The following is a 26289-nucleotide window of genomic DNA, read 5'->3' on the forward strand; positions in this document are numbered from 1 at the left end:
TTAAAACTAAAACTATATGCTGGAAGCTCCCAGAACACTGGCCAGAAACACTTGAATAGTTTGGATTAAATCCAATGAGACACTCTTTTGTCCATACTCTCCAAACAAACATCACTAGAAACCTTTGTGTTTACCATGTTGTGTTTCTCCCTATGATGAGGGGAAAGAACAGCATGAGGAACTCTTGGGTATCTGTATGACAAAGAGAATCATAAGATGTATATCTGAGCTAAGAGATTGTGCGTGCATGTGTGTGTGTGTGTGTGTGTGCATGTGTGTGGTGTGTGCTGGTACTGGGGCTTGAACTCAGATCTTGCCCTGAGCCCTCTACAACTTGAGCCACACCTCTTCTTCTGACTTATTGCTGGTTAACTAGAGATAAGTGTCACTAACTTTGCCGCTCTGGTTGATTTCAAATCACAATCCTCAGGTCTTAGCCTACTGAGTAGCTAGGATTACAGGTGTGAGCCACTGTGCCTGGTGGTTTAAGAGATCTTGACTAAGGTTCATATAAGTGGGTTTTGCTCTAAGCAAGAGTCTCTCTGGAAGAACAAAGAATACCATAATTAGGCATATTAGTAGGTCCTTTTTTCTAAAATGGAAGTGAAGGCACTAACTCTGCAATTGGTAAAGAAGTACATTCACATTACCTAGGATGCAGGAATGCTTTGTGTTTTTGTGATTTGCAGATTGACCTTGTTTATCTCTGTAGTTAAGATTAGAAGTATGAAGAGGTTTTGGCTTTTTATTTTTCAGGGATTGTTTTTGTTCTTATGGTTTTAATGTTTTCTTTTATTGTTACTGTAGAGGTGATATACAAAGGGGTTACAGTTCTATGAGTCAGGTAATAAGTACAATTCTTTTTGAACCATGTCCCTGCTTCCCTTCCTCTCCCAGTTTTTCCCTCCCATCCCTACCTACAAGATCCATTCACTGTTGTATTTTTTCATCATTTGTTCCACCTTTCCTGTGTCCCCCTTATCCTCCCAAAGACAAGATAGAAAACAAAAACAGTAACAACAGCAACCAAAAATGTCTCAATTTTCAACCCAGGCACTAAAAGTCCATGAGACTCATCTTCAATTAACCACCAGAAAACTGGAAATGATGCTATGGCTCACGTGGTAGAGCAATAGCCTTGAGCTGAAGACTCAGGGACAGTGCCCAGGCCCAGAGTTCAAGCCCCACAACTGAATATATATATATATATATAAATATATAATGATATGTGTACATAGCTAATGAGCTTTTGTGATCTGCTCCTTAGCCTCAGTGTGTGAATGTCTAGAGATCTACATAATTTACCATACCCCAGTAGGGGGAGGGGAGGAGTGGTAGTTTTTTGTTTTGTTTTGTATTTTGTTTTTATCATCAGTTCTCAGCCTCCCAAGTGGTTAGGATTACAGGCGAGAGCCACTGTCACCTAGCTTTTTTTTTTTTAACCATTCAATGTGTTTACTTGTAGATTCATAGGCACATTCTAACTACGACAATGAGGGAAATCACACAGCCTGTGTTTCTTTGGCTCTGGCCTACTTCACTTAATATAATTTTTTCCAAGTCTTTCCATTTCCTTACAAATGGTGCAGCAACATTCTTTCTGATGGATGAGTAGGATTCCATTGTGTACATATACCGTATTTCCTGGATCCATTCATCCACTGAGGGGCATCTGGGTTGATTCCATATCTTGGCTATGGCAAACAATGCTGGCCTAATTTGTGATCAACTGGATAAATGCCCAGGAGTGGGATTGCTGGGTAATAGGGAAGCTCTATATTTACTTGTTTGAGAAACCTCCATAGTGCTTTCCAGAGTGGTTGTACAAGCCTACTTTCTCACCAACAGTGTAATAGAGTTCCCTTAGGCTGCATCCCCACCAGCATTTGCTATTGTTAATTTTCTTGATACTGGCTGTTTTCACTGGGGTGAGATAGAATCTCAAAGTTGTTCTGATGTGCATTTCTGTGATGGTCAGAGATGTCGAGCATTTCTTCATGTGTCTGTTGGCCATTCTTACTTTTTCCTCTGAGAAGTCTCTCTTCAAGACTTTAGCCTACTCGATGATGGAGTTGCTGAGTTTTCAAGAGTTTATTTTGGGGGGAGAGCTAATACTTTTTTTCCTGGCAATAAATATTTTATTTTTTTTTCATTTTTATGACATAATTTTCAAATTTTAATCCCTTTTTTATTTGCTTAAGTACAAAGCTAAACCACAAATAGGTACAACCAAGCCATTTCATCTCACATCTTCATACCCTTATTGGATCCTCGTCCAGTCTGAAGACCACTGACCAGGCTAGTGGGGTTGTGGAGGAAGACTTTCTTACATGGCACTATGGTGAGGTCCAGGGCAGGGGATCTAGAACAAGGGCCATTTCTCATACCTGTATCTATTCACATTTCCTGGAGGCAGTGCTAAGTATATTTTAGATATGAGGCCCTTGTCCGATGCATAGCTTGTAAAACTTCTCCCATTCTATGGACTTTCTATATATCTTGTTAGTTATATCCTTTGCGGTGCAAAAGCTCTTCAGACATGGCTGACAATGGAAACTACACATTTTCCGGGCTGCCCTTGGTAGACGCTGAGGCACTTGGCTGAAATTACTGGGGCAAAGAAAGGTTTTAGTGTGCACGAGAAGAGCTCCAACCAAGATGGATAATCTATTATTCCATGTACATATATATTTATAAAACACAAGTTAACACCATGGAATAGAAGACTCAAATCTAAAGCTGACAGAATCAAAGGATAAAGTAAATGAAATATTTACAGTGCAAATATCTACAGATGTACTTAAACATAATGGGCTAGACTCCAAAGTTTACCTTCAAGCAAGTACAGGCACTTTAACAATGCCATTTTCAAAATCTTTCAGTTATAAATACAGTATGGTAGTTCTGTCAATATTTCTCTAAAGATGTTTAGCCTCTGTCTAATGGTCCAGTCTGCCACAGTTGAACATAATCTATAATCTCTAGCAAAAGAGATGAAATGCTACCATATGACTTGCAGGAGCAAGTTTAGAATAATGGTAATTCTCTCATCAGAAGACTGCAAGAATCTCTTGGTAAGGCCACCCACCGCAGATCTGTAATAGAAACATAAAAAGAGGAATGGAAAAACAGGCCAAAGCACCATTACTGTATGACTTCCCTTGGACTTCTTTTTTTAAAAATGTACTTTGTGAAGTGACGCTGTCCAGGGGTAGTGCGGTAGCCTTGAGCTGAAGAGCTCAGGGACGGCACCCAGGCTGAGTTCAAGCCCTACGACTGACAAAAAAAAAAAAAAAAAAAAAAGTACCTTTCTAGGCAATGATTGTTCACATCTGTAAATTCTAATTTCTCAGTAAGCAGAGATCTGAGGATCCTGATTCAAAGCTAGCCCTGGCAGAAAAGTCCACAAGACTCCATCTCCAATTAGCTAGCAAAATGTCAGACTGGTGTGGTTCAAATGTTACAGTACCAGCAGTGAGCAACAAAGTGTAATGACAGCTTGGAGTCCTTGAGTTCAAGCCCCAGTACCAGCATGCACACACACACATGCACACACATGCACACACACACACACACACACACACACACACACACACACACACACACACACATGTACCTTGAAAGAGATGGCATTAATTTAAACTATAGAAAATTCTAAATTTAATGCCAGACATGATGGCTCATGCCTGTAATCCTGGCTACTCAGGAGGCTGAGATCTGGTTCAAAGCCAGCCCAGACACAAAAGGACCTGAGATTCATCTCCAAGGTAAATTTTAGCTTTTTACAGCTTAAACATACATAACACCTTCCTGAGATTAGCAACTTTGGATAATAAATTGCTTTAAAAAGTTCAAACAGAAGCACTCACATAATATTGTATCGCTCCTACTCTGAGAAAAATACCATGGTCCCAACTTCCCAATACATGGAAAATTCTATATAGAGCCAACATGTTAGAATTCTAACATTTGTGTTAACTTTGTTTTGAATATGTGAATGTCAAAGACTTTTAGTTTACACATTGTACATAGTTCCCAAAACACAGCAGGCACTCCAATTACAAGTATTATTACTGGCTGCCCAAGAATCAGGAGTCACATTATTTAAATAAGCTAGCCACAGTGGCAAAGTATGTAGTATAAAAAGAACTTAGAGGGAGGCTAAGACTCAGGCCCACACAGCCAATAGGGAACTGCAGGGCAACTGCCCACCAAAACCCCACCACAGTTTCTTCAGTTCATCATAGCAAAAGTGGGAAGGCCCAATTTTGAGCTTTTTGTTCTTTCTGCACTTTTTCAAGTATTTTAGGTCTCTTCATTTTTAGCAAATAAAGTAGTTTACATTCCAACCCTCTTGGCAAGAGACTACATAAATCCTAACTAATATATTCATGCATCCTAAATCCATTTTACATATAAATGAACCTTCACTCAGTTTTATCGTATGAAACTTACTGGGTCCTAAAGCAAAATCTTAAGAGTAACAGCCAACTTCCTTATTCTTCACTTTTGAAAACCATTACCAATGAGATGTAAGTAGTTCTATAATGAGTTCCTAAGTGATAACATGTGCATCAGAAAACTTGAATACACATATTGCATGACAAGTGTTCAATGCCCAGCCTACCGATATGAACAATGACATGCATAAAGTGGAGGCCACTAATATTTGTTAGTCATCAACCCTTGATGAACTGGCAGAGCCAGGGGACTGAACATGAGAAACAGAAGCTATGACAGTTGATCCTAAAATAGAAGCTGATCAGAAAGATCTCATTTCAGAGTTCTAATAATTCTTCTTAATGAAACCTTATAACCAGGAGACCAATAGCAAAACATACTTCATACTATTTTCAGTCAGGGACAAGCATATCCTTAATGAATCTTAACATTATGGCAGGACAGTACATATGATGTAAACATTGAAGTTTTGAAAGTAAATATTTTCAACATAAGATCTGTTTAGAACTGAAAAGTAAACTTTTATTAAAGTATAGTACATGTATATTCTTTAGTTAAGTATAACTTAGCAGTCTTAAACATATAAATGAACCCCAATTGAGGCTGAGTTGTGAAGGAAGCAGAAATATGTGCAACATCCTTCCCTAATGTAAACTGCCTCAAATCCTTCGTCAAAGTGGACCGTTTATATGTCATAAAATCTAAACATGCGTAAGTAATTCAACACACTCAAATAACACTCAAACACATCTTTTTATTACATACTAAATTTAAAAATACAAATCCCATTAAAAATGCTTATCAAACATATATATAAGAACTGTCAAATACCATTGGATTATGACATTATGTACAGTTGCTAAGGTTAATGTGAAACAGAACAATGTAGCCTAACTGCTGATAGTGAATTTCAGAAGTCAGCACGCGAAAATTTGGCAACTGTCAAGTGGTAATCTGTACAGGATGGTCTGCGGAGGTAAAATAGTAGGAAAAAACAACGGAATCATGCAGCCAGGCTGCTTTAGTAAGTTCATTTCTTCCTTGTCCCTTAAGTCTAACTGTAGCAGATTAAAGTGCACAAGACCACCAGGACTCCTTGATTTGGTTGTACCCTAAACATGCACGCAGCCTGCTGTATGCAGGGCTTCAATCCTTTGGACTGTTCCTTAGGCTTTGGGAGTTCATTTTGAATGGAGTTAAGGGGAGAAAGGCCAACACTGTCTAAATTGCACCACATGGCCATAAAGTATAAAAACACCAAACACAAAAGTGTTAATCTGGGAAAAGATTCAGAGAAATCATTCCTATTTTTGCCCTAGGAATAAAATTAGAATAAGGACTTAGCTTGACTCTGAAAAATACTACACATCTGTTCCAAAAGCCGAGACAAGTACAAGACCACAATACTGCCATCACTGTTCACCACACACATAGTGCATCATAAATACAGGCACAAACACCTGCCCTCTAAGGGGTTGCAGGAATACAGGTAGAAACATTGTAACATTTGACACATACCTTACTAATTAACACTAAGCATACTTTGTAAAAACAGGGCACTACCATAGAATCAAGGAAGAGAAGGAAAGCTAGTCTACAAAAGTGCTCCTTTTACCTTTCCAACCCACTCGTTTCATTTGGGTCAAACAAGATTGTAAGGTTCAGGCCATCAGTTCTAAATAAGCTGATGACATATATACACCTTCACATATATATGCTTAAATTTCATTCTGATTTAAACTAATGTACTAGTACAAATCATGTATAGGAAACATTTTATCCATCTTATTTACAAAGATATGCAATGCTTTTTAAAAATGCAGATCAACCTAGCCATGGTTCCATACAGATGAGACAATTCATATAATTTCTTTAAAAAGAAAAAAAATCAGAAAGAAATGCCTACATATATACCTCCTGTTCACTGGACTTAAAAGGCAAATAAATGTAACAATCATGATTAAATTTTTATCACTGTTTCTTTTACTTAAGTAAATATGAGGTCTACTTACAAGTACTACCTAGAACTACATATTCTCTCATGATTGGATAGAATATTAAGTTACTGAATACATTTTTTGTAACTCCCATGGCACATTACACTTGGTAACACTAATAAGGTAGATTTAGATAACACTTAAATCATAATTACGAATGTTTAATTGAATATTTTCCTTTCTGTAGCTGTGAAATGTAAAGCTTAGATTTGCTTCCATCAGGCCTCTTAAACCAAACTTCATCATGGTTAATTGTTGTAATTACAGCACTGTAAAGAAAAAAAAAAAGAAACAGGAAAAATGAATGAATTATAATATGTTTCTTCATCTTAGTTTATATTACTATCTATAAAACAAAAAAGGCTGGACAGTAGGTTCAGGTAAATAGCCATCACTCACCAAAATACTGCATTATCAGAAGGCATGTAATCAAAACTACCACACAGCAACTTTTAATAAACAGCATCCTTTCTTTTCTTAATAGAGTTGGTAAACTTTATTTATTTATTTTTATTTATTTACTTATTTATTTTTGTTGGTGGTGGTTGTGAGGCTTGAACTCTGGGCCTGGGCATTGTCCCTGAGCTCAAGGATAGCACTCTACCACTTGAGCCATAGTGCCACTTCCAGTTTTTTGGTGTAATTGGAAATAAGAGTCTCATGAACTTTTTGTGGCTGGGCTGGCTCTGAACCATGATCCTCAGATCTTAGCCTCCTGAGTAGCTAGGATTACAGGCCTGAGCCACCCGCGCCCGGCTTACATTTTATTTTCTATTTAAACCACAGCCATGCTTTGCTTAACATTGTGATTAGCAAATGAACTGCATAAACTATAGTGGCTCCATCAGATCAAAACAGAGCTAAAAATTTCTAGTTCTTTTGCAGCCATCAAAACATTGATACAAGCCAGCCTGGTGGCTCACACCTGTAATCCTAGCTAATCAGGAGGCTGAGATTCGAAGATCAAGGTTCAAAGCCAGCCCGGGCACAAAAGGTCCTGAGACTCTTGTCTCCAATTAACCTCTAGAAAATGGGAAGTGGGGCTTGGCTCAAGGGTAGGGCAGTAGCCTTGAGCTCAAGGACAATGCCCAGGCCAAGTTCAAGCCCCATGATCCACAAAAACAAAACAAAAAAAAAAAAACATTGTCACAAAACTTGTGATTTGAGTCTCAGTTTGCATAAAGCCCTGCATTAAATTCCTTGGCACCACATACACAGAAAAAGCCAGAAGTGGTGCTGTGGCTCATGTGGTAGAGCACTAGCCTTGAGAAAGCTTAAAGACAGTGTCCTAGCTAGTTCAAGCCCTAGAACTGGCAAAAAAAACCTTTGTGGTTCTCCTATTTGTGGAAATGCTGGCACACATATCTACTGTACCTACTCATGAAGAAAGGAGCGTACATAATTACAAACAGAAATGGACTCTTGATAGCCATGGTCAACAACCTTGTTGCTGGTTTATGTACTTGCTATACAACTTGCTGTAATTTTACTTCTGAAAATGGTTTCCTGTAAGTCAGTCCACTGTGTTACAGCAGCGGCCTTGTCCTTCACCTCTTGACCACATCAAGACACCAAATCACAACCAGGTACCGGTGGCTCACACCATAATCCTAACTACTTAAGGAGGCTAAGATCTGAGGATCATAGTTTGAAGCCAATCAGGCAGGAAAGTTCAAGAGCCTCTTATCCCCAGTCAACTATCAAAAAAGCTGAAAGTGGAGTTACGGCTCAGGTGGCAGAATGTCTTAACCTTAGGAACAGCACCCAGACCCTAAGTGCAAGCCCCAAGCCCTGTGAAGACTCGGGGAGAAGAGAAGAAAGGCTTACTCACAAGTACAACCTAAGAAGGTACAAAAATAACTTCATAAACTTAAATTGAGTATAGATAATTAAGACTTTAAAAGGCAATTTCTAATTTTCAAGTTATATTTTCAATATTATTATCAGTCTTTTTTTGTGGGGGCAGTACTGGGGATTGAACTTAGCCTTGTTTTTGCTAGGCTAATTACTTGCTTTAAGTGTTTCATTGATTTTCTCATTCCTTTCCCACCTTAATTGATACAATTGTTTTTGATTCAAAATATAACAGGCCCCAAAAAGTTAAGGACTAACAGGTTGGCCAAAAATTATTAATGGTCTGGATTAAAGGTTTTAGGAACACATTAACTAATCTACTGTAGGAATTAACAAGCAAGGTCACTTACTCATGTAGGTAAATAATTCTAAACATTTTCACTTGTGTTATGCTTGTGTTCAAAACTTCACATGTAGTCTGGTGGATAAAATCAGATCAGGACACATGAGAAAGGGCACCTGTGACTAATGATGTCCTGTGACTGGCAGATAGGAGACATGCACTATCATAGTTCTCAAGCCAATGCTCACAAGCCACCTTTCAATGACCAAAAAATGCTTACTTTGTAGGACATTCATCTTTCTTATCAATGCAGATTGTTTGTCCACGTATATACCACTCGCCGTCATAATAGAGTCTCCCCTCTTCGGACCTGGCACTGTGCAGATGCTTTTCCAGCTTCACAGGCACTAAAGGGATCAGGCCAAAAACTGTTATATTAACAAGACAATCGTCAGAAGAACAAGAGAAGACATTAAGAGGCGACACCAATACATCCATCTATGTGCAAAAACATTAAAAGTGTCTCTTACATAACAAAATCAAAGATGAGAATTTGATTTCTTACATCTTTTTATATAATTCACTCTTTAGTCTAAACAAAACTAAACAATGAACAATGAATTGCCAGCTAATTAGACAAGTGCCAGAAGGGGAAGCAGGCAATTATCAGTTACTAGTGCTGGTTTTAAGTAGTACTGAAAATATCAACTGCCATATTTCTTCTGAATATACTGTGCTTATTTTCTGTCCAAGGCACCTGTCCCTTGCAAAACAGCAAACTTCAGTGAATTCCAAGAAGCCTTCAAGTTTTACATTCTATAAAGGTAATACCATAAGTAGAACTTCTACTTTTAAACTCTAGAACTGGTTTGGCATGCATCAATTAAGCATGTCCATAAAGAAAAAAAAATCATCGCTCTCAGAAGCATTCCATGAAGTATGGAATCCTTCAGAACCTCTTCAGAGAGGTCTTCCCTAGCTCCTCAACCCACTCCTTGGGGACGCTACACGTCTTAACATTTATGTTCTTCCATAACAATTATCATCCTGCATGCTATCTTAGCCATATAGAGGCCTGTCTCTTTCCCTCACTATATCCAAACAACCTAGAAGAATGAATAGTAGATAAGCATTAAATATGTGTGTATTTATTAAAATACTTCGCCTAGCTAGTACTTAGCACTTCTTATACACAAAAAAGCTATTAGGTGTTGAGGAACCTGACTAAAAGCTCTTCATAGAGCTTATACTCCAAACAAGAGAGAGAAAAAAAAGTAAACAAGGAATTACAAAGTACAAACTAAGGTAAGCATTGCGGATAAAAGTAATAGCACAGACCAGGAGCACGGCCTAGTGGTAGAATGTTCGCTAGCATGCACAACTCTCTAGGTTCGATTGTTTGGTACCACAAACACTGAAAAAAAACAGAAGTGGTGCTATGGCTCAAGTGGTAGAGCTTTAGCCTTGAGGAAAGCCCAAGGATGGTGCTCAGGCCCTGAGTTCAAGCCCCAGGACTGGCAAAAAAAAAAAAAATAGACAGACCCCTAGCAAGATTAATCAAAAAAAGGAGAGGGAAGACCCAAATAAACAAGATTAGAGGCCCCACGGGAACAATCACAACTGATTCCCAAGAAATTCAGTCCATAATGAATAGGTACTACCAGGGCCTATATTTAAAGAAACAAGAAAATCTTTAGAAATGGATGATTTCTTAAATAAATATAGGCTACCCACACTGAATAACAATGAGGTAAACAAACTGAACAAACCACTCTCTTACAATGAAAATGTGGAAGCAATCAGGGAAATGCCAACCAAAAAGAGCCCAGGTCCAGATGGATTCACTGCGGAATTCTACAAGACGTTTAAAGATGAAATAACACCTATACTCTTGAAACTCTTCCGAGAAATAAAAACAGAAGGAGCAATACCAAACTCATTTTATGAAGCTAATATCACTCTCATCCCCAAACCAGGGAAAGACCCAACAAAAAAAGAAAACTACAGACCTATCTCTCTTATGAACACACACGCAAATAAAATATTAGCCAACAGAATCCAGAAACAAATTAAAAAACTCATACACTATGATAAAGACGCAAGGCTGGTTTAACATTCGCAAATCAATCAATGTAATACATCACATCAATAGAGCTAAGGATAAGAATCATATGATAATTTTTCTGTATGCGGAGAAGGCATTTGACAAAATACAACATCCATTCATGTTGAAAGCACTAGAAAAAATAGGAATAAGAGGTACATTCCTCAAAATAGTGAAAGCCATATATGAAAAACCTACAGCCAAAAAATTAAATCACTCCAAAACTAAACTACAAAGTAATAACCATCCCATTAAAAAATGGGCCAACGACTTAAAGAGAGTCTTCTCTGAAGAAGAAACAAAAATGGCCTATAGACACATGAAGAAATGCTCAACATCTCTGGTCATAAAAGAAATGCAAATCAAAACAACTCTAAGATTCCACCTCACTCCAGTTAGAATGGCCAGGATCAGGAAAACGAATAATAACAGATGCTGGAGGGGATGTGGCCAGGAGGGATCACTACTACACTGTTGATGAGAGTGCAAACTCGTTCAACCACTATGGAAAGCAGTGTGGCAGTGCCTCAAAAGGCTAAACATAGAACTCCCCTATGACCCAGCAATTCCACTACTTGGCATTTACCCAACCATCCAGAATCTAGGGCATACTAAATCCACTAGCACAACAATGTTCATTGCAGCACTATTCACCATAGCAAAGATATGGAACCAACCTAGATGTCCCTCAGTTGATGAGTGGATCAACAAGATGTGGTATTTGTACACAATGGAATTCTATGCTGCTGTCAGAAAAAATGACATCGCCCCATTTGTTAGGAAATGGAAAGACTTAGAAAAAATCATATTAAGTGAAGTAAGCCAGACTCAAAGGAACTTAGGCTCAATGGTTTCCCTCATTCGTCATAATCAGTAGAAACCTTGGGCTCTCCTAGCAGAGATCTGCAATAGAGCAAAATCTTGATACATAAGGCCATATAGTATGAAGCTAATTGAAAGGACCTCCAGGATATTGAAACAAAAGCCATATTAGGAATGATTGTTGTCCTTAATGTACTATGTTATCTCTCATCTCCTTTGTTGTCCCTTGGGTATCTCATATTGTAACAGTATCTCACTTTGTTATCTGATATATTGAATTTATTTGTAATTGGTTATTCGAAATTTGATAGGGAAGGGGGGAAAACCAAGATGGGTGGGGGGGTGGGGGGGGAGGGTAATGGGTACCAAGACATGTGAAAGGGTATCAATGTATGTGAATTAATGTACCTTCTATCTGGCAAATATCATGTAACCCTTTTATTAATTACAATAAAAAAATAAAAATGAAAAAAAAAAGAAAAACCTACAGCCAGTATTATACTAAATGGTGAAAACTGGAACCATTCACCTTAAAATCAGGAACTAGACAGGGATGCCCACTCTCTCCACTTCTCTTCAATAACAGAATAGAAGACCCAGAAATAGAACCACATACCTATAGTCAACTGTATTTGACAAAGGACCCAAAGATATACGGTGGAACAAACACAGCCTATTCAATTATTGGTGCTGGCAAAACTGGGCAGCCACATGCAGAAAACTAAAAATTGACCCTAGCCTGTCGCCATGCACAAGCATTAACTCAAAGTGGATCAAAGACCTCAACGTCAGACTTGAAACCGTGAAACTGCTACATGATAAAGTAGGAGAGACACTGGAACTCATAGGCACAGGCAAAAGAGTCCTGAACAGAATCCCAGGGTCACAACAGATCGGAGAGACTCAATAAATGGGACTATCTAAAAATAAAAAGTTTCTGTACAGATAAAAGCATAGTTGCAAAAATAGAGAGACAGCCAACCAACTGGGAAAAGATATTCACCAACAATACATCTGACAAATGCTTAATACCCAGTATCTACAGGGAACTCAAGAAACTAATACCCCCCAAAACCCAATAAACCATTCACTAAATGGGCAAGGGAACTAAAGAGAGACTTATCAGAAGAAGAGATTAAAATGGCAGAAAAGCATATGAGAAAATGTTCATCATCTATGGTCATAAAGGAAATGCAAATAAAAACAACCCTAAGATACCACCTTACCCCAACAAGAATGGCCATGATTTTGAACTCAGACAATGACAGTTGCTGGCGGGGTTGTGGAGAAAAAGGAACCCTACTACACTGCTGGTGGGAATGTAAACTAGTTCAGCCACTCTAGAAAGCAGTGTGGAGGTTTCTTAAAGAACTGAAAATAGACCTTCCCTATGATCCCGCCATACCACTTCTGGGCATCGATCCTGAACATCATGACCCAAGACATTACAAGGACACCTGTTCAGCTATGTTCATCTCTGCACTATTCACAATAGCCAGGCGATGGAAACAATCCAGATGCCCTACTGCAGATGAATGGATACAGAAAATGTGGTATATATACACAATGGAATTCTACATAGCCAACAGACAAAATAATAGCATTCGCAGGGAAGTGGATGAATCTAGAGCAAATCATGTTGAGTGAGACAAGTCAAGACCTAAGGATCAAAAGGCGCATGGTATCCTTAATATGTGGCTATTAAATCCAAAGAGTACAAGAGCGAGGACTCAATAACTGCATACCCAAAGCTATGGACTTGGTAATGGAAATACAAACATAACTATATAGACATAAAAAACTATGACTCTATAGACATAATGTTTTATTTCATAAATTAATGTTTCTATGACATACAAAACCTTAGCCTAATTTTGATTAAGTTCTAAATACTAAGTCCCAGTGATTGTAAATAGAGATTCTCTCCTTGAACACTTGTATGTTAAACTTGTCATTTAAAATATGATGTAAAAATCAATGTTAATAAATTCTTTAAAAAAAATAGTAATAGCACAAGCTAGGTGCTGGTGGGCTCAATCCTATAATCCTAGCTATTCAGGAGTCTGAGATGAGAATCATGGTTCAAAGTCAGCCTGGGAAGAAAAGCCTTCATGAGACTCTTACCACCAATAAACTACTCAAAAAAGGATAGCTCCAGGCCCTCAGTTCAAGCCCTAGGACTTACAAAAAAAAAAAAATGCCCATAAGCTGGGCGCTGGTGGTTCACTCCTGTAATCCTAGTTATTAAGAGACTGACATCTGAGGTTTGTGATTCAAACCCAGCACAGGAAACAAAGTCTGAGACACTTAACTCCAATTAATCACCAAAAAGGTGGAAGTGGAACTGTGGCTCAAGTGGTAGAGCCCTAACCTTGAGAAGAAAAGTTCAGGGACAGAACCCAGGTCCTTAGCTCGAGCCGCAGGACTGGCACCACACTGCTGTAACTTCCTGACACAACACAAAGTTTAAAGGAATCTTTGGTTAAAGATAATGTGGAAACAGGCCAGAAATTTGACCTAGTGGTAGTTGTCTAGCATGCACGAAGACCTGAGTTTCATTCCTTGATACCACATACTTTGAAAAAGCCGGAAGTGGTTCTGTGGCTCAAATGGTAAAACAGTAGGCCTTGAAAAAGCCCAAGGACAGTGCTCAGGCCCTGAGTTCAAGCTCCAGGACTGACAAAAAAAAAAAAAAAAAGATAATGTAGAAACTAATCTCTTACAGATCGTTTGTTGGAATGTAACTAGAAGAAATTCCTTTGCCTATCTTAAAAAAAAAAAAAACAACTTTTAAGTCTAGTTTTAATGCTTACAGAAAGAATGGGAAATGTGACCTATAATGACAAAAGGCAAAACAAGAATTTGGTGGTCATTTCAGACTTCAAAAAAACCTCCAGAAAACATTCTTTGGTGTAAATTTTATAGAGTATATATAACTCTTTGAATTACAGACTCAATATTAGCTAGAAAAACGTAGCTGAACATCAGTAAAAGAAATATATTGCACTTAGAAATTTTGAACTTTTTCTCAGGAAGCAAGAGATTCACAATTTCTGTTTCAGTGTTCACTGATGAAATTATATTGAGAGCATAGTACCTTAACAAGCAGATTATTTAATAACCTATATTCAACAAATCTTCACATAAAGCATTTCTCCACTCAATACTTACATTCTGTTTTCACTCTATGTGGACCCAGTGTAGCCATTGCCTTAATTCAAAAAAGAAAAAAAATTGTCGGACTTCAGATTAATAATATATTTTGATATCTCTTTAATATATAATACTACCAATTGGTTCAATAAAAACATATATATAGTAAAATATAACCATTAGCTACTCTTAAAGAAACCTTTAACAATCTAGAATAATTAGCTGTTTTAATTTATTTTTCAGTTCTGGTAATAAACCCAGGGTTTTGCTCAGGCTAGGCAAGCATTCTATTAGTGAGTCTTACTGGAAGACTTCTAATAAATTTTTGATGCCTAAGGCTATAAAGAAAAGGCCAGGTGCAAGTGGTTCATTTCTGTTATCACAGCTATTCAGAAGGAAAACATTGAGAGGATCACAGTTCAAGGCTACCCTTAGCAAAGAAAAAAAAAATTACCAAAACACACACACACACAAAAACGAAAACAAAAACAAAAGCTGAGCATGACAGTGCATGCCTGTAATCACAGCTGCAGGAGGCACAGAAAGAAGAACTGTGGTCTGAGACTGGCCTGAGCAAAACTATGAGATCCTGTCTGAAAAATAACAGAAGCAAAGAGACTGGTGATGATAAAACACTTGCCTATCAGGTATGCATACCTGAGTTAAGAACCAAACAAGCAAACAATGACCCCTCCTTCTAAGTGTTATCAGTATCTGAAATAATTTCTTGTTGTCAACTAAATTTATAAAAGTAGAAAAGTTTAATATGAAAAGCAAGTCTCTACTTCTAAAGAAGCACAGAATAAGCCTCTAATTATTATTTATTTTTTTGCCAGTCCTGGGACTTGAACTCAGGACCTGACCACTCTCCTGGTGCTTTCTCAAGGCTAGTACTCTACCACGTGAGCCAAAGCACCACTTTCGGCTTTTTCTATATATGTGGTACCAAGGAATCAAACCCAGGTCTCCATGCATGCTAGGCAAGCACTCTACCACTAGGCCAAACTCCCAGCCCAAGCCTCTAATTCTTTTTTTTTTGCCAGTCCTGGGCTTGAGCTCAGGGCCTGAGCATTGTTCTTGGGCTTTCCTCAAGGCTAGCGTTCAACCCTGAGTCACCACACCACTTCTGGCCTTTTCCATGTATGTGGTACTGAGGAATCGAACCCGGGTCTTTGTGGATGCTAGGCAGGCACTCTACCACTAGGCCAAACTCCTGGCTCCCAAGCCTCTAATTCTTTACTAATGACAAAACACAAGACACAAAGTTAGCACTCAAATGTTCACATGTGTTCCTTCAACAGAAATGTACTGAATGCCTTCCATGAGCTCCAACCAAGCACACAATAATCAAAGGGTTATTTGGGAGCAATTCTACATTAGTAAATAATTATTAACATTCCTAATTCTTAAAATATTCTACTGAGGGCCAGGAGTTTGGCCTAGTGGTAGAGTGCTTGCCTAGCATACACGAAGACCAGGGTTCAATTCCTCAGTACCACATACATAGAAAAAAGCCGGAAGTGGTGCTGAGGCTCAAGTGGTAGAGCTCTAGCCTTGAGAAAGTCCAAGGACAGTGCTCAGACACTGAGCTCAAGCCCAGGACTGGCAAAAAAAAAAAAAGTACAAAATATTAATATATATATGTATATATATGTATGTATATATATATTCTGCTGACACATTCTTAGTTCTTAAAAGATTTGTTTTTTGGTTTTTGTTTTTGCCAGTCCTGGGCTTGAGCTCAGGGCTTGAGCACTGTCGTTGGACTTTCTCAAGGCTAGAGCTCTACCACTTGAGCCTCAGCACCACTTCCGGCTTTTTCTATGTATGTGATACCAAGGAATCGAACCCGGGTCTTCATACATGCTAGGCAAGCACTCTACCACTAGGCCAAACTCCCGGCCCCCAGTTCTTAAAAGATTTTTATAGGCCAATTACTACCATGTTTAATAGAATAAACTACCTAGAAACATTACTAAGACATAACTATATTTTGATTTATTAGTGAAGACAGAAAATTTTAACAAATCAACTATTAAAATATACTTTTCCTCCATTGTTCTTCCATCTTTTCTTAACATTTTTATCTTTAAATAGTTGTAAAAAGGAGTTGCCATTTAACAAAGTTTATGAATACAATGAATCCTGACCAATCCCTTTCAACATTCTCATTCCTCACTCTCAACCTACCCCACCCCTCATTTTCTTAATTTTATAAGACATACATTGAATTTGTTACCCCCCTTCATCCCTTTATTCCTTTCACCCATTCTCCTTGACCCAACCTCAACAATGGTGTTTATTCTGTTGAAATGATTGCTTTTCTAAGAAATTACACTGCTTGAGCTATCCTCTGAATCTACTGTATTTCAATTAATACACTTATGTACAAATGCATACCATACAAGGTATGAAACTATTACAAGAACAGTGATATTCACAAGACAATATATTGGAAATGAACTTTACAACATGGGAGTGAGTGGGGGAAAAATATGGGAAGGGGTAACAATATTCAGGAATTAATATACTACCTTATGAATGTGACTGTAACCCCTCTATAGATCAACCTGATAATAAAATTTAAAAAATTTCTAAGTAGTATGAGAAACCTTAAGACTCCTTGGGACAGGCAAGAGCTTTCTTAGTAAAGATACAGAAGCACAGCCAGGCATGGTGGCTCATGCCTGTAATTGTAGCTACTTAGGAGGCTGAGATCTGAGGATCAAGGTTCAAAGCCAGCCCAGGCACAAAAGAACCTGAGACTCTTATCTCCAATTAGCCATTAGAAAATGGGAAGTGGGGCTTGACTAAAGGGTAGGACAGTAGCCTGGAGCAGAAGAGCTCAGGGACAACACCCAGGCCCAAGGTTAGGATGGTAGCCTAGAGCTGAAGAGCCCAGGCCAAGTTTAAGCCCCATGACCAAAAAAGAAGATACCGAAACACAACGAATCCAAGAAAAACTTGATAAATGAGATTGTATAAAACTAAAAAGCTTCTGCATAGCAAAGAAACATAGCTGGTAAGCTAAAGATACATACGAAATGGGAGGTTTTTACCAGCTATCAATCAAGCAATGGCAATATCCAGAAGATACCGAGAGCTTAAAAAACTAAACCCTCACCCAATTAATAAATGACTAATAGTCTTTAATCTTACCTTTCTAATTGTCGTCCAGTCTTCAAGAATGTCAAGATCTTGAAGCATATAAACTATATATGGACGTTAACAAGTCAAGGTCAATTCCACTATTAAAAACATCACATTTTCAATTCTATGACTAAAGTTATAGTTTTCAGAGACTGTAACAATGAAGTACAGACATAACACTTTGGCATCTTGAACTGACATCAAACTATTCTTTAAAAAACTTAGTATGTACAAGAGAGATGACTCAATATTTGCGTACCCAATGCTATGGACATGGTATTAGAAATATAAACACAACTACATACACATAAAAATTTATGACTCTATAAACATAATGTTTTATTACATAGATTAATATGTATCTATGACATACAAACCCTCAACCTAATTTTAATTATGTTCTAAAATCTAAGTGCCAGTGATTGTATATATAGATTCCCTTCTTGAATACTTGTTTGTTAAACATGTCATTTGAAATATGATGTAAAAATCAATGTTAGTAAATTCTTTAATTAAAAGAAAAAAAACTTAGGATGGGGCCAGGATTTTGGCCTAATGGTAGTGTGCTTGCCTGGCATGCATAAAGACTCAGGTTCAATTCCTCTGTACCACATACATAGAAAAAGCTGGAAGTGCTGTTGTGGCTCAAGTGGTAGAGCTCTAGCCTTAAGAAAGCCCAAGGTCAGGGCTCAGGCCCTGAGCTCAAGCCCAGGACTGGCAAAAAAAAAAAAACAAAAAACAATATGAGGATGAAACTAAACAAAATGAACTCTAACTTATGGAAACAAGAGGTTTATCTTTGTGGTTGTTGTTCTTAATGTACTATGTGAAGTTATTTCTTTTTTTTTCACTTATGTGAAAAAAAAATCTCATGTAATTACAGTATTTGACTTTGTAACCTGGTACATTATATACACATTTGTATATTTGAAATAGGGAAGGGAAGGGGGAAAACAAGATGATTGGGGGGGGAGGAAAAAGGGAACAAAAACATGAGAAGAGGTATCAAGGTTCAAGAAGTAATGTATCAATTACCTGACGAATGTACCTGTACTCCCTCTATACATTATCCTGACAATACAATACAATTTAAAAAAAAAACTTAGTATGAGGATCTATATACTCTAGTACTTCTGATGTCATAAACAGTTCCCTTAATACTGTATTGTAAAACACATCACCAACCCAATCACTAATGCTAAAGTGGAGCCAAGAAAGCCAGCTAGGGTCAAGGTGAAGATCTGGAAGACTAGGAAATGTGAAGACTCAATGCACCCATCATTATTATTTAGATATTCCAAAGTCAGGAACATAAAGGATGTCCTTTACAAGTATACACAAAGCTGAGGGTGGTGGCTCAAGACTATAATCCTAGTTGTTTGGGAGGTAGAGATCAGGGGATCTTGATTTGAAACCAGCCCAGACAGAAAAATTCACAAACTTCTATTTCAACCAATGGCTTGGAGGGTGTGTGCATCTGTTATCCTAGCTACAGTAGGAAAGCACAATAGCTGCGTGCAGTGGCACGTGCCCATCATCCCCAGTGTTACAAGGAAGCACGGTAGGAGGATCACAGCCCAGTCCAACCTAGGCATAAAGCAAAACCCCACCCCAAATTAACCAGTACAAAAAGGGACTGGAGATTGAATTCAAGTTCAGAACCTGATGTAAGCATAAAGCTCAGTACACAATACAAAAAAAAAAAAAAATACAAGCTCAATGGTTCATACTTGTATTCCTAGGAATCTGAGAAGCTGGGATAGCCAGGACAGAAATGTTTGTAAGAACCCTGCTCAACCAATAGCTATGCATGGTGGTACACAAGTCATCATTCCAACTATTGAAAGGCTTAGATAGAAAGCATTGTAATTCCAAACTAGCTTGAGCAAAAGAAACTCAGAACACTCCAATCTCTAGAAATTGGGTGTGGTACTATATTCCTGTCACCCTAGCTACAATGGATCCCAGTCCAGGATCAAGCCTGGGCAAGAGAGACCCTGTCTCAAAAATAAGTAGTAAAAGAAAAAAAAGTGGGGGGTGCTGGAAGCTGTGCCAGGAGCTCATGCCTGCCATCCTAACTGTTCAGGAGGCTGGATCTAAGAATCACAGTCTAAAGCCAGCCCAGGGAGAAAAGCTCCAGTGAGACTCTTATCTCCAATTAACCACTCAAAAACTGGAAGTGGCACAGAGAGGCTCAAGTGGTAGAGTGCTAGCCTTGAGCACAGAGAATATCAAGGACAATACCCAGGCCCTGAGTTCAAGCTCTACAACCAAAAAAAAAAGCACTGGAATTTATGACTCTATAATGTTTTATTATATAGATTAATATGTATTTATGACATACAAACCCTCAGCCTAATTTTAATTACGTTCTAAAATCTAAGTGCCAGTGACTGTATATAGAGATTCCCTTCTTGAATCATGATTTGAAATATGATGTAAAAACCAATGTTAATAAATTCTTTAAATTAAAAAAAAAAAGCACTGGAAGCACGGCTCGGAAGCACTGGAAGCTGGGCACCGTGGCTGAAGCCTGTAATCCTAACTACTCAGGAGGCTGAGATCTGAGCATCACAGTTCAAAGCCAGCCCAGGCACAATAGGACCTGAGATTCTTATTTCAATTAACCTCTAGAAAACAGGAAGTAGAGCTTGGCTCAAGGGTAGGGTGGTAGCCTTGAGCTGAAGAGCTCAGGGACAGCACCCGGGCCAAGGTCAAGCCCCATGACCCACCAAAAAAAAGAAGCACTGGGAAGCATGGCTTACCAGCAAAGCGTCTACCTAGAAAGTGCAAAGATCTGACTTCAAACTTCAGTACTACAAAAAAAAAGTATGTATGAGGCCAGGTGTATGGCATACACTTGAAATCCTAGAATTTGAAAACTGAAGCTAGAGGATAAAGAGTTAAACATAACAAAACTGTCTTAAGAAGAAAATGTATCTGGGCACAGTGGTTCATGCCTGTAATCATAGCAACTTAAGAGGCTGAGATCTGAGAATCAGGTTCAAAGACAGCCTGGGCACTAAAAAGTCCGTGAGACTATCTCCAATTAACCACCAGAAAAGAAAATGGGAAGTGGCACTGTGGCTTGAGGGGTAGGGCAATGTCCTCAGGGACAGCGGCCAAGGCCCAGAGTTCAAGTCCCACTATCGACAAAAATAAATAAATAAATAAATTAATTAATTAATTAAATGTAAGGGCCAGAAGTGTGACCTAGTGGTAGAGTGCTTGCCTAATATGCACAAAGCCTTGGGTTTGATTCCATGGTACCACATATACAAAAAAGCCGTAAGTAGTGCTATGGCTCAAGTGCTAGAGTGTTTGTCTTGAGAAAGTCCCAGGATAGTGCCCAGGCCCTAAGTTCAAGCCCCAAGACAGGACAAAAAAAAAAAAATGAATAAAATACACACATGAGAACTGACCTTGCTATACAAGACACAGCTCTTTCACAACAAAGTCATCCTAAGACACAAAATCACACTCATTTTCAAAGTTGACATGATGACTAAATCTCTCCTCTCTCCCTCTCTTCATCTAAATTATATGGTCTGCCTTCAATCCACTTATGTTATAGGACTGTCTTATTAAAATTAGCATGTGCTAGTAAAAGTGAGAAAAGTATGTATGATATAAAAATGTATATCAAGGAAGAAAAACCCCAACAATTTAGAAAAAGATATCTGAAACAACAACTGGCTTCTTCTTATCAGGACTGAAGGGGTCCTTCCTCTTTTTTCGTGACTGAAGTTCATCATTCCACAGTTCTGAAAGCAAATAAAAGGATTAACTGATTTCCGATCCCAGAAGGGACTGCAGAATTTCACTCATTTACATAAAAACTACACAAAGCTTCCGTTGAAATGATGCATGTACATTAAGACTGTATAAGATACCATATCTCCATTATGCCTGCTATTTCAGAGATATGAAATTTCTAAAAGGCCAAATAAGACAAGCTCAAGAGCCCTCGAACATACTAGGAAATCTGACACGGAATGTAGCCTTGAAGCAGTCCATTTCACACTGGACTCATCTAACCATCAAGTGTCCTCCTTCTGAAACAAAAACCTACCTCTCATCACTCCATCCATTTGTTATAGCCTGGTGCCAGAGCAGAAAGGTCCCTACCACAGCAGCTGACTGCCACTGCTTCTTATGTAAGTCCCTGCCACACTTCGATTTTGTCTGTCCTCATTTACATCTTTCTACAGTATGAGCTCAAATCAAAGGATCAATCGTAATCCAACCCAATTCTTTCCAAGTCAGCCCCTTTTCCCTCCTATTGGACATACCTTCTGCATACACTAATAAGTAGAAGAAACAAAGGTCCGGTGTCACAACACACTCTCACCTGAGGTGATGTCAATGCTGTGCCTGTCCTCCTCAAGCCTTCTGATTTTCTCCTCCAGCTCACTTTGAACTGTATCATACAACAAAAGCTTTTCACTCTGAGGATTAAACAAAACTACAGATTACAGAAAGAAAGTATCCATCCATATTCACTAAGTGCCAAGTGAATGAAAGTCTTTTAACATTTGGTGGTTTTGATTGCTTTTTTATTTACAATTTTTAAAAAGTTTTAAAGAAATGTCAATATATGAAAGAAGTATATAAAACTAGATATTATCTTATCTAAATATTAATTTGAACTACCCAAAGTTGCATATTGTTTAAGATGTAAATTGTGAGAATGCAGTCAAGAATTCAATGTATATCCTACAAAATTAAGAAAAGTGAGGGAACATGGGTGAGAATGCTGAAAGACACTGATCAAGACATATAGTATTCATGAACTGCTTTGTTCAATGACAACTCTTTTCCACCCCCACCCCACCTCCCACCCCATCCCTTGTGGGGCTTGAACTCAGCCTATGCACTGTCCCAGAGCTCTACAGCTCAAGGCTACCACCCTACCCCAGAACTATAGCACCACTTCCTGTTTTCTAGTAGTTAATTGGAGATAAGAGTCTCACATTCTTTCTAAGATTACAGGTGTGAGCCACCATGCCCTGCAAGTGGTGGAACACTAGCCTTGAGGAAATGCCCAAGGATAGATAGTGCTCAGGCCCTGAGTTCAAGACCAGGACTGGCAAAAAAAAAAAAAAAAGGAAGAGAAGGGCTAGAGACAGAGCTCAATTGGTAGAGTACTACTTTGCCTTAGCAAGCAAAGTCTAATTCAAAACCTAATTCCAGTCTTCCCTATCCTACCAATAAAACAAATGAATAAGGGCCAGGAGTTTGGCCTAGTGGTTAAAGTATTTGCCTAGCATGCACGAAGACCCAGGTTCGATTCCTCCGTACCACATACATAGAAAAAAGCCGGAAGTGGTGCTGAGGCTCAAGTAGTAGAGCTCTAGCCTTGAGAAAGTCCAAGGACAGTGCTCAGGCCCTGAGTTCAAGCCCAGGACTGGCAAAAAAAAAAAAAAAAAAAAAAGAATAAGAACATCTAAATTTACATGGGTTAAAGAAGTAAATATTTAGTTTATAAAATATTGGCTGTTTTGGCCGGGAGTTTGACTTAGTGGTAGAGTGCTTTTCTAGCATGCACGAAGACCTGGGTTCGATTCCTCAGTACTACATATACATAGAAAAAGCTAGAAATGGTGCTGTGTCTCAAGTGGTAGAGCTCTAGCCTTGAGAAAGCCCAAGGACGGTGCTCAGGCCCCGAGTTCAAGGCCCAGGACTGGCAAAAAAAAAAAATTATTGGCTGTTTTGACTTATCACTTGCCTGTCACCACAATGGAGTCATATAAATTGTATTCTCAGAAAATTAAGCATATTTTCTCATAGAAATGGTCACTGGTAATATGAACTGTCTCCACATCATATTCAGTGGGACAACATACCACAAAAAGAAATATAGAACACAAATTTCACAGCCACTTAAGATAACTCAATTATTGACAAAATTATAAAATTATACAGTTATTATTTCCAAATACCTCCACAAAACTATAGAAAGACATCTTCTAAAATATATTAGACAGTGCTGAGAATATAACTTGTTGACAGAGCACTTGACTAGCATATACAAGCCCTGACTATTAAAAAAAAGAAAAGAAAGAAGAGGAGGAGGAGGAGGAAGGGAAAGAGAAGGAAGAGAATAAACAGACCAGAAGCACGGTCTACTAGGTCTATATTGCTTGGGGTTATGTAACACTATAGCTCTTCTTAGAAAAGCTATGCACTGCACATAAATATTCAGAGTTATTAATTACATGAACAGCCTAGGACAGACCTACCCCACTCCCTTCCCACATGCTCTTGTCAGGGGAAACAGCTGGCTAATGGGAAGATTAGAAAACAGTCTTGGGAAGCTGCTGCAGGGTAATCAGCCAGGACAGAGGTTTCATTGTCTCAGAGAACAGTGCCAAGCAGCAATCATGAACTCCCACATGGTTTTGAAATTTAGACTTTACACATGTTTGAAGGTGTATGGTAGAAAAATGATGGCTTTTGTTCATTTGAAGATAGTAGTCTAAAAGAAAGTCAAGCTGAGGAAAACCCTAACTGGATATCAGATGACAATGATCTCCTTGCAGGCTTTCTCTCTCTCTCTCTCTCTCTCTCTCTCTCTCTCTTCTCTCTCTCTCTCTCTCTCTCTCTCTCTCTCTCTCTCTCTCTCTCTCTCTCTCTCTCTCTCTGTGTGTGTGTGTGAGATGGGGCTTGAACTCAGCCTGGGAGCTGTCCCAGAGCTCTTCAGCTCAAGGCTACCACCCTATCCCTGAGTCACCACTTCCTGTTTTCTAGTGATTAATTGGAGATAAAGAGTCTCATTGTCTTTAGTGCCTGGGCTGGCTTGGAACCTTGATCCTCAGATAACAGCTTCCTAAGTAGCTAGGATTACAGACGTGAGCCATGGCACCCGGCTTCTCCATACTTTTTTTATGCTTTCTCCTGTCATAGGAAATGTTCCGATTCAAACACATTGTGCTACAAGAATTGGGAAATGTTCTCTTATCAAAGAAAAAAGGGAAGCAAATGCCCTCCAGACTCACAGTTTGGAAGCACACCCAATTCCCCAAGAAAAGACAACTAAATGAACTTTGAAGAATAGGAAGTTCAACAAGAGTATTCTTGTTTCTTTTTGGGTCATGGGGCTTGAGCTCAGCCTGGACGTTGTCCCTGAGATCTTCAGCTCAAGGCTACCACCTACTCTTGAGCCAAGTCCCACTTCCCATTTTCTAGAGGTTAATTGGAGACAAGAGTCTCAGGTACTTTTGTACCCAGGCTAGCTTTGAACCTTGATCCTCAGAACTCAGCCTCCTGAGTAGCTAGGATTACAGGTGTGAGCCACTGCACCCGCTTGTTTTTTTTCTCTTCTTTTTTTTTTTTTTTTTGGCCAGTTGTGGGGCTTGGACTCAGGGCCTGAGAACTGTCTTTGGATTTTTCTCAAAGCTAGAGGTCTACCACTTGAATCACAGCACCACTTCCAGCTTTTTTCTATTTATGTGGTACCAAGGAATAGAACCCAGATCTTATGCATGCTAGGCAAGCACTCTACCACTAAGCCAAACTCTTGGCCCAACACTTCTGGCTTTTTGGTGGTTAATTAATTGGAGGTAAGAATCTCACAGACATTTCTGTCCAAGTAAGCTTCAAATCATGATACTCAGATCTCAACCTTCTCACCAACTAAGATTACAGGTATGAGATACTGACACTCTACTACAAATAATTGTTTTTCATTTAAGTACAGCCAGAATGAGCCAGAAACAAGTGGATCATGCCCTTTTATAATTCTAGCTTCTCTGGAGAATGAGATCCAAGGCTCATAGTCCAAAGCTAGCTTGGGCAGACAAACCCAAGAGACTCTCGTTTTCAAGATATACCAAAAAGCCAGAAGTGGAGCTATAGCTCAAATAGTAGAGCACTAGCCTTGAGCGAAAAAAGCTCAGGAATAGCTCCCAGCCCTAGGAATGTGTGTGCTCACCGAAACACGTGCACACAGACATGCACATGTACATACATACACACACACACACATATACCACATTTCTTCTTTTCTTGTTGGGTTTCAGAGGTTCACACTATAGTCTAGCCACTTAGGTGACTGAGATCTATAATAAATATAAAGATTAAAAACCAGCCTAGGCAGAAAAATATTCAAGACTCTATATCCAATCAACCAGCAAAATGTCAAACTAGACGCAAGGCTCAAGTGATAGAGTACCAGCTAACCACACATGAAGTCCTGGTTCAAATCCCAGTACCCAGCAAAAATATTAATAGTAATACTTTTTTATTTTTTTGCCAGTCCTGGGCTTGAGCTCAGGGCCTGAACACTGTCCCTGGGCTTTCTCAAGGCTAGAGCTCTTCCACTTGAGCCACAGCACCACTTTCGGCACCAAAGGAACTGAACCCAGGTCTTCGTGCATGCTAGGCAAGCAATTTAGAACTAGTAGAGTGCCTGGCCTTAGTAATACTTTTTGTTAGGCATAGTGACATATGCCTATAATCTCACC

The 26289-nt window shown here is 38.8% G+C and overlaps 1 protein-coding gene across 2 annotated transcripts in view; it reads right to left on the bottom strand.

Annotated features, from left to right (window-relative positions):
- Window positions 1–5023: 5023 nt before the first annotated feature.
- The window catches only part of Brms1l (BRMS1 like transcriptional repressor), a 61761-nt gene continuing 40495 nt past the window's right edge, over window positions 5024–26289 (bottom strand). Inside the window, exons 5-10 of one of the 2 annotated variants that reach the window (XM_090345159.1) lie at window positions 22176–22272; window positions 21505–21588; window positions 17834–17898; window positions 14693–14732; window positions 8876–9002; window positions 5024–6727 (exon numbers count right to left, since the gene is read on the bottom strand). In XM_090345159.1, coding sequence (XP_090201285.1) covers window positions 6610–6727; window positions 8876–9002; window positions 14693–14732; window positions 17834–17898; window positions 21505–21588; window positions 22176–22272 — 531 coding nt within the window. In that variant the 3' untranslated portion in view covers window positions 5024–6609. The remainder of the gene's footprint in view (window positions 6728–8875; window positions 9003–14692; window positions 14733–17833; window positions 17899–21504; window positions 21589–22175; window positions 22273–26289) is intronic. The other variant, XM_090345158.1, reaches the window with a different exon arrangement.

Source organism: Megascapheus bottae, chromosome 14, assembly GCF_031878675.1.
Source record: "Megascapheus bottae isolate mThoBot1 chromosome 14, mThoBot2.hap1, whole genome shotgun sequence".
NCBI classification, from domain to species: domain Eukaryota; kingdom Metazoa; phylum Chordata; class Mammalia; order Rodentia; family Geomyidae; genus Megascapheus; species Megascapheus bottae.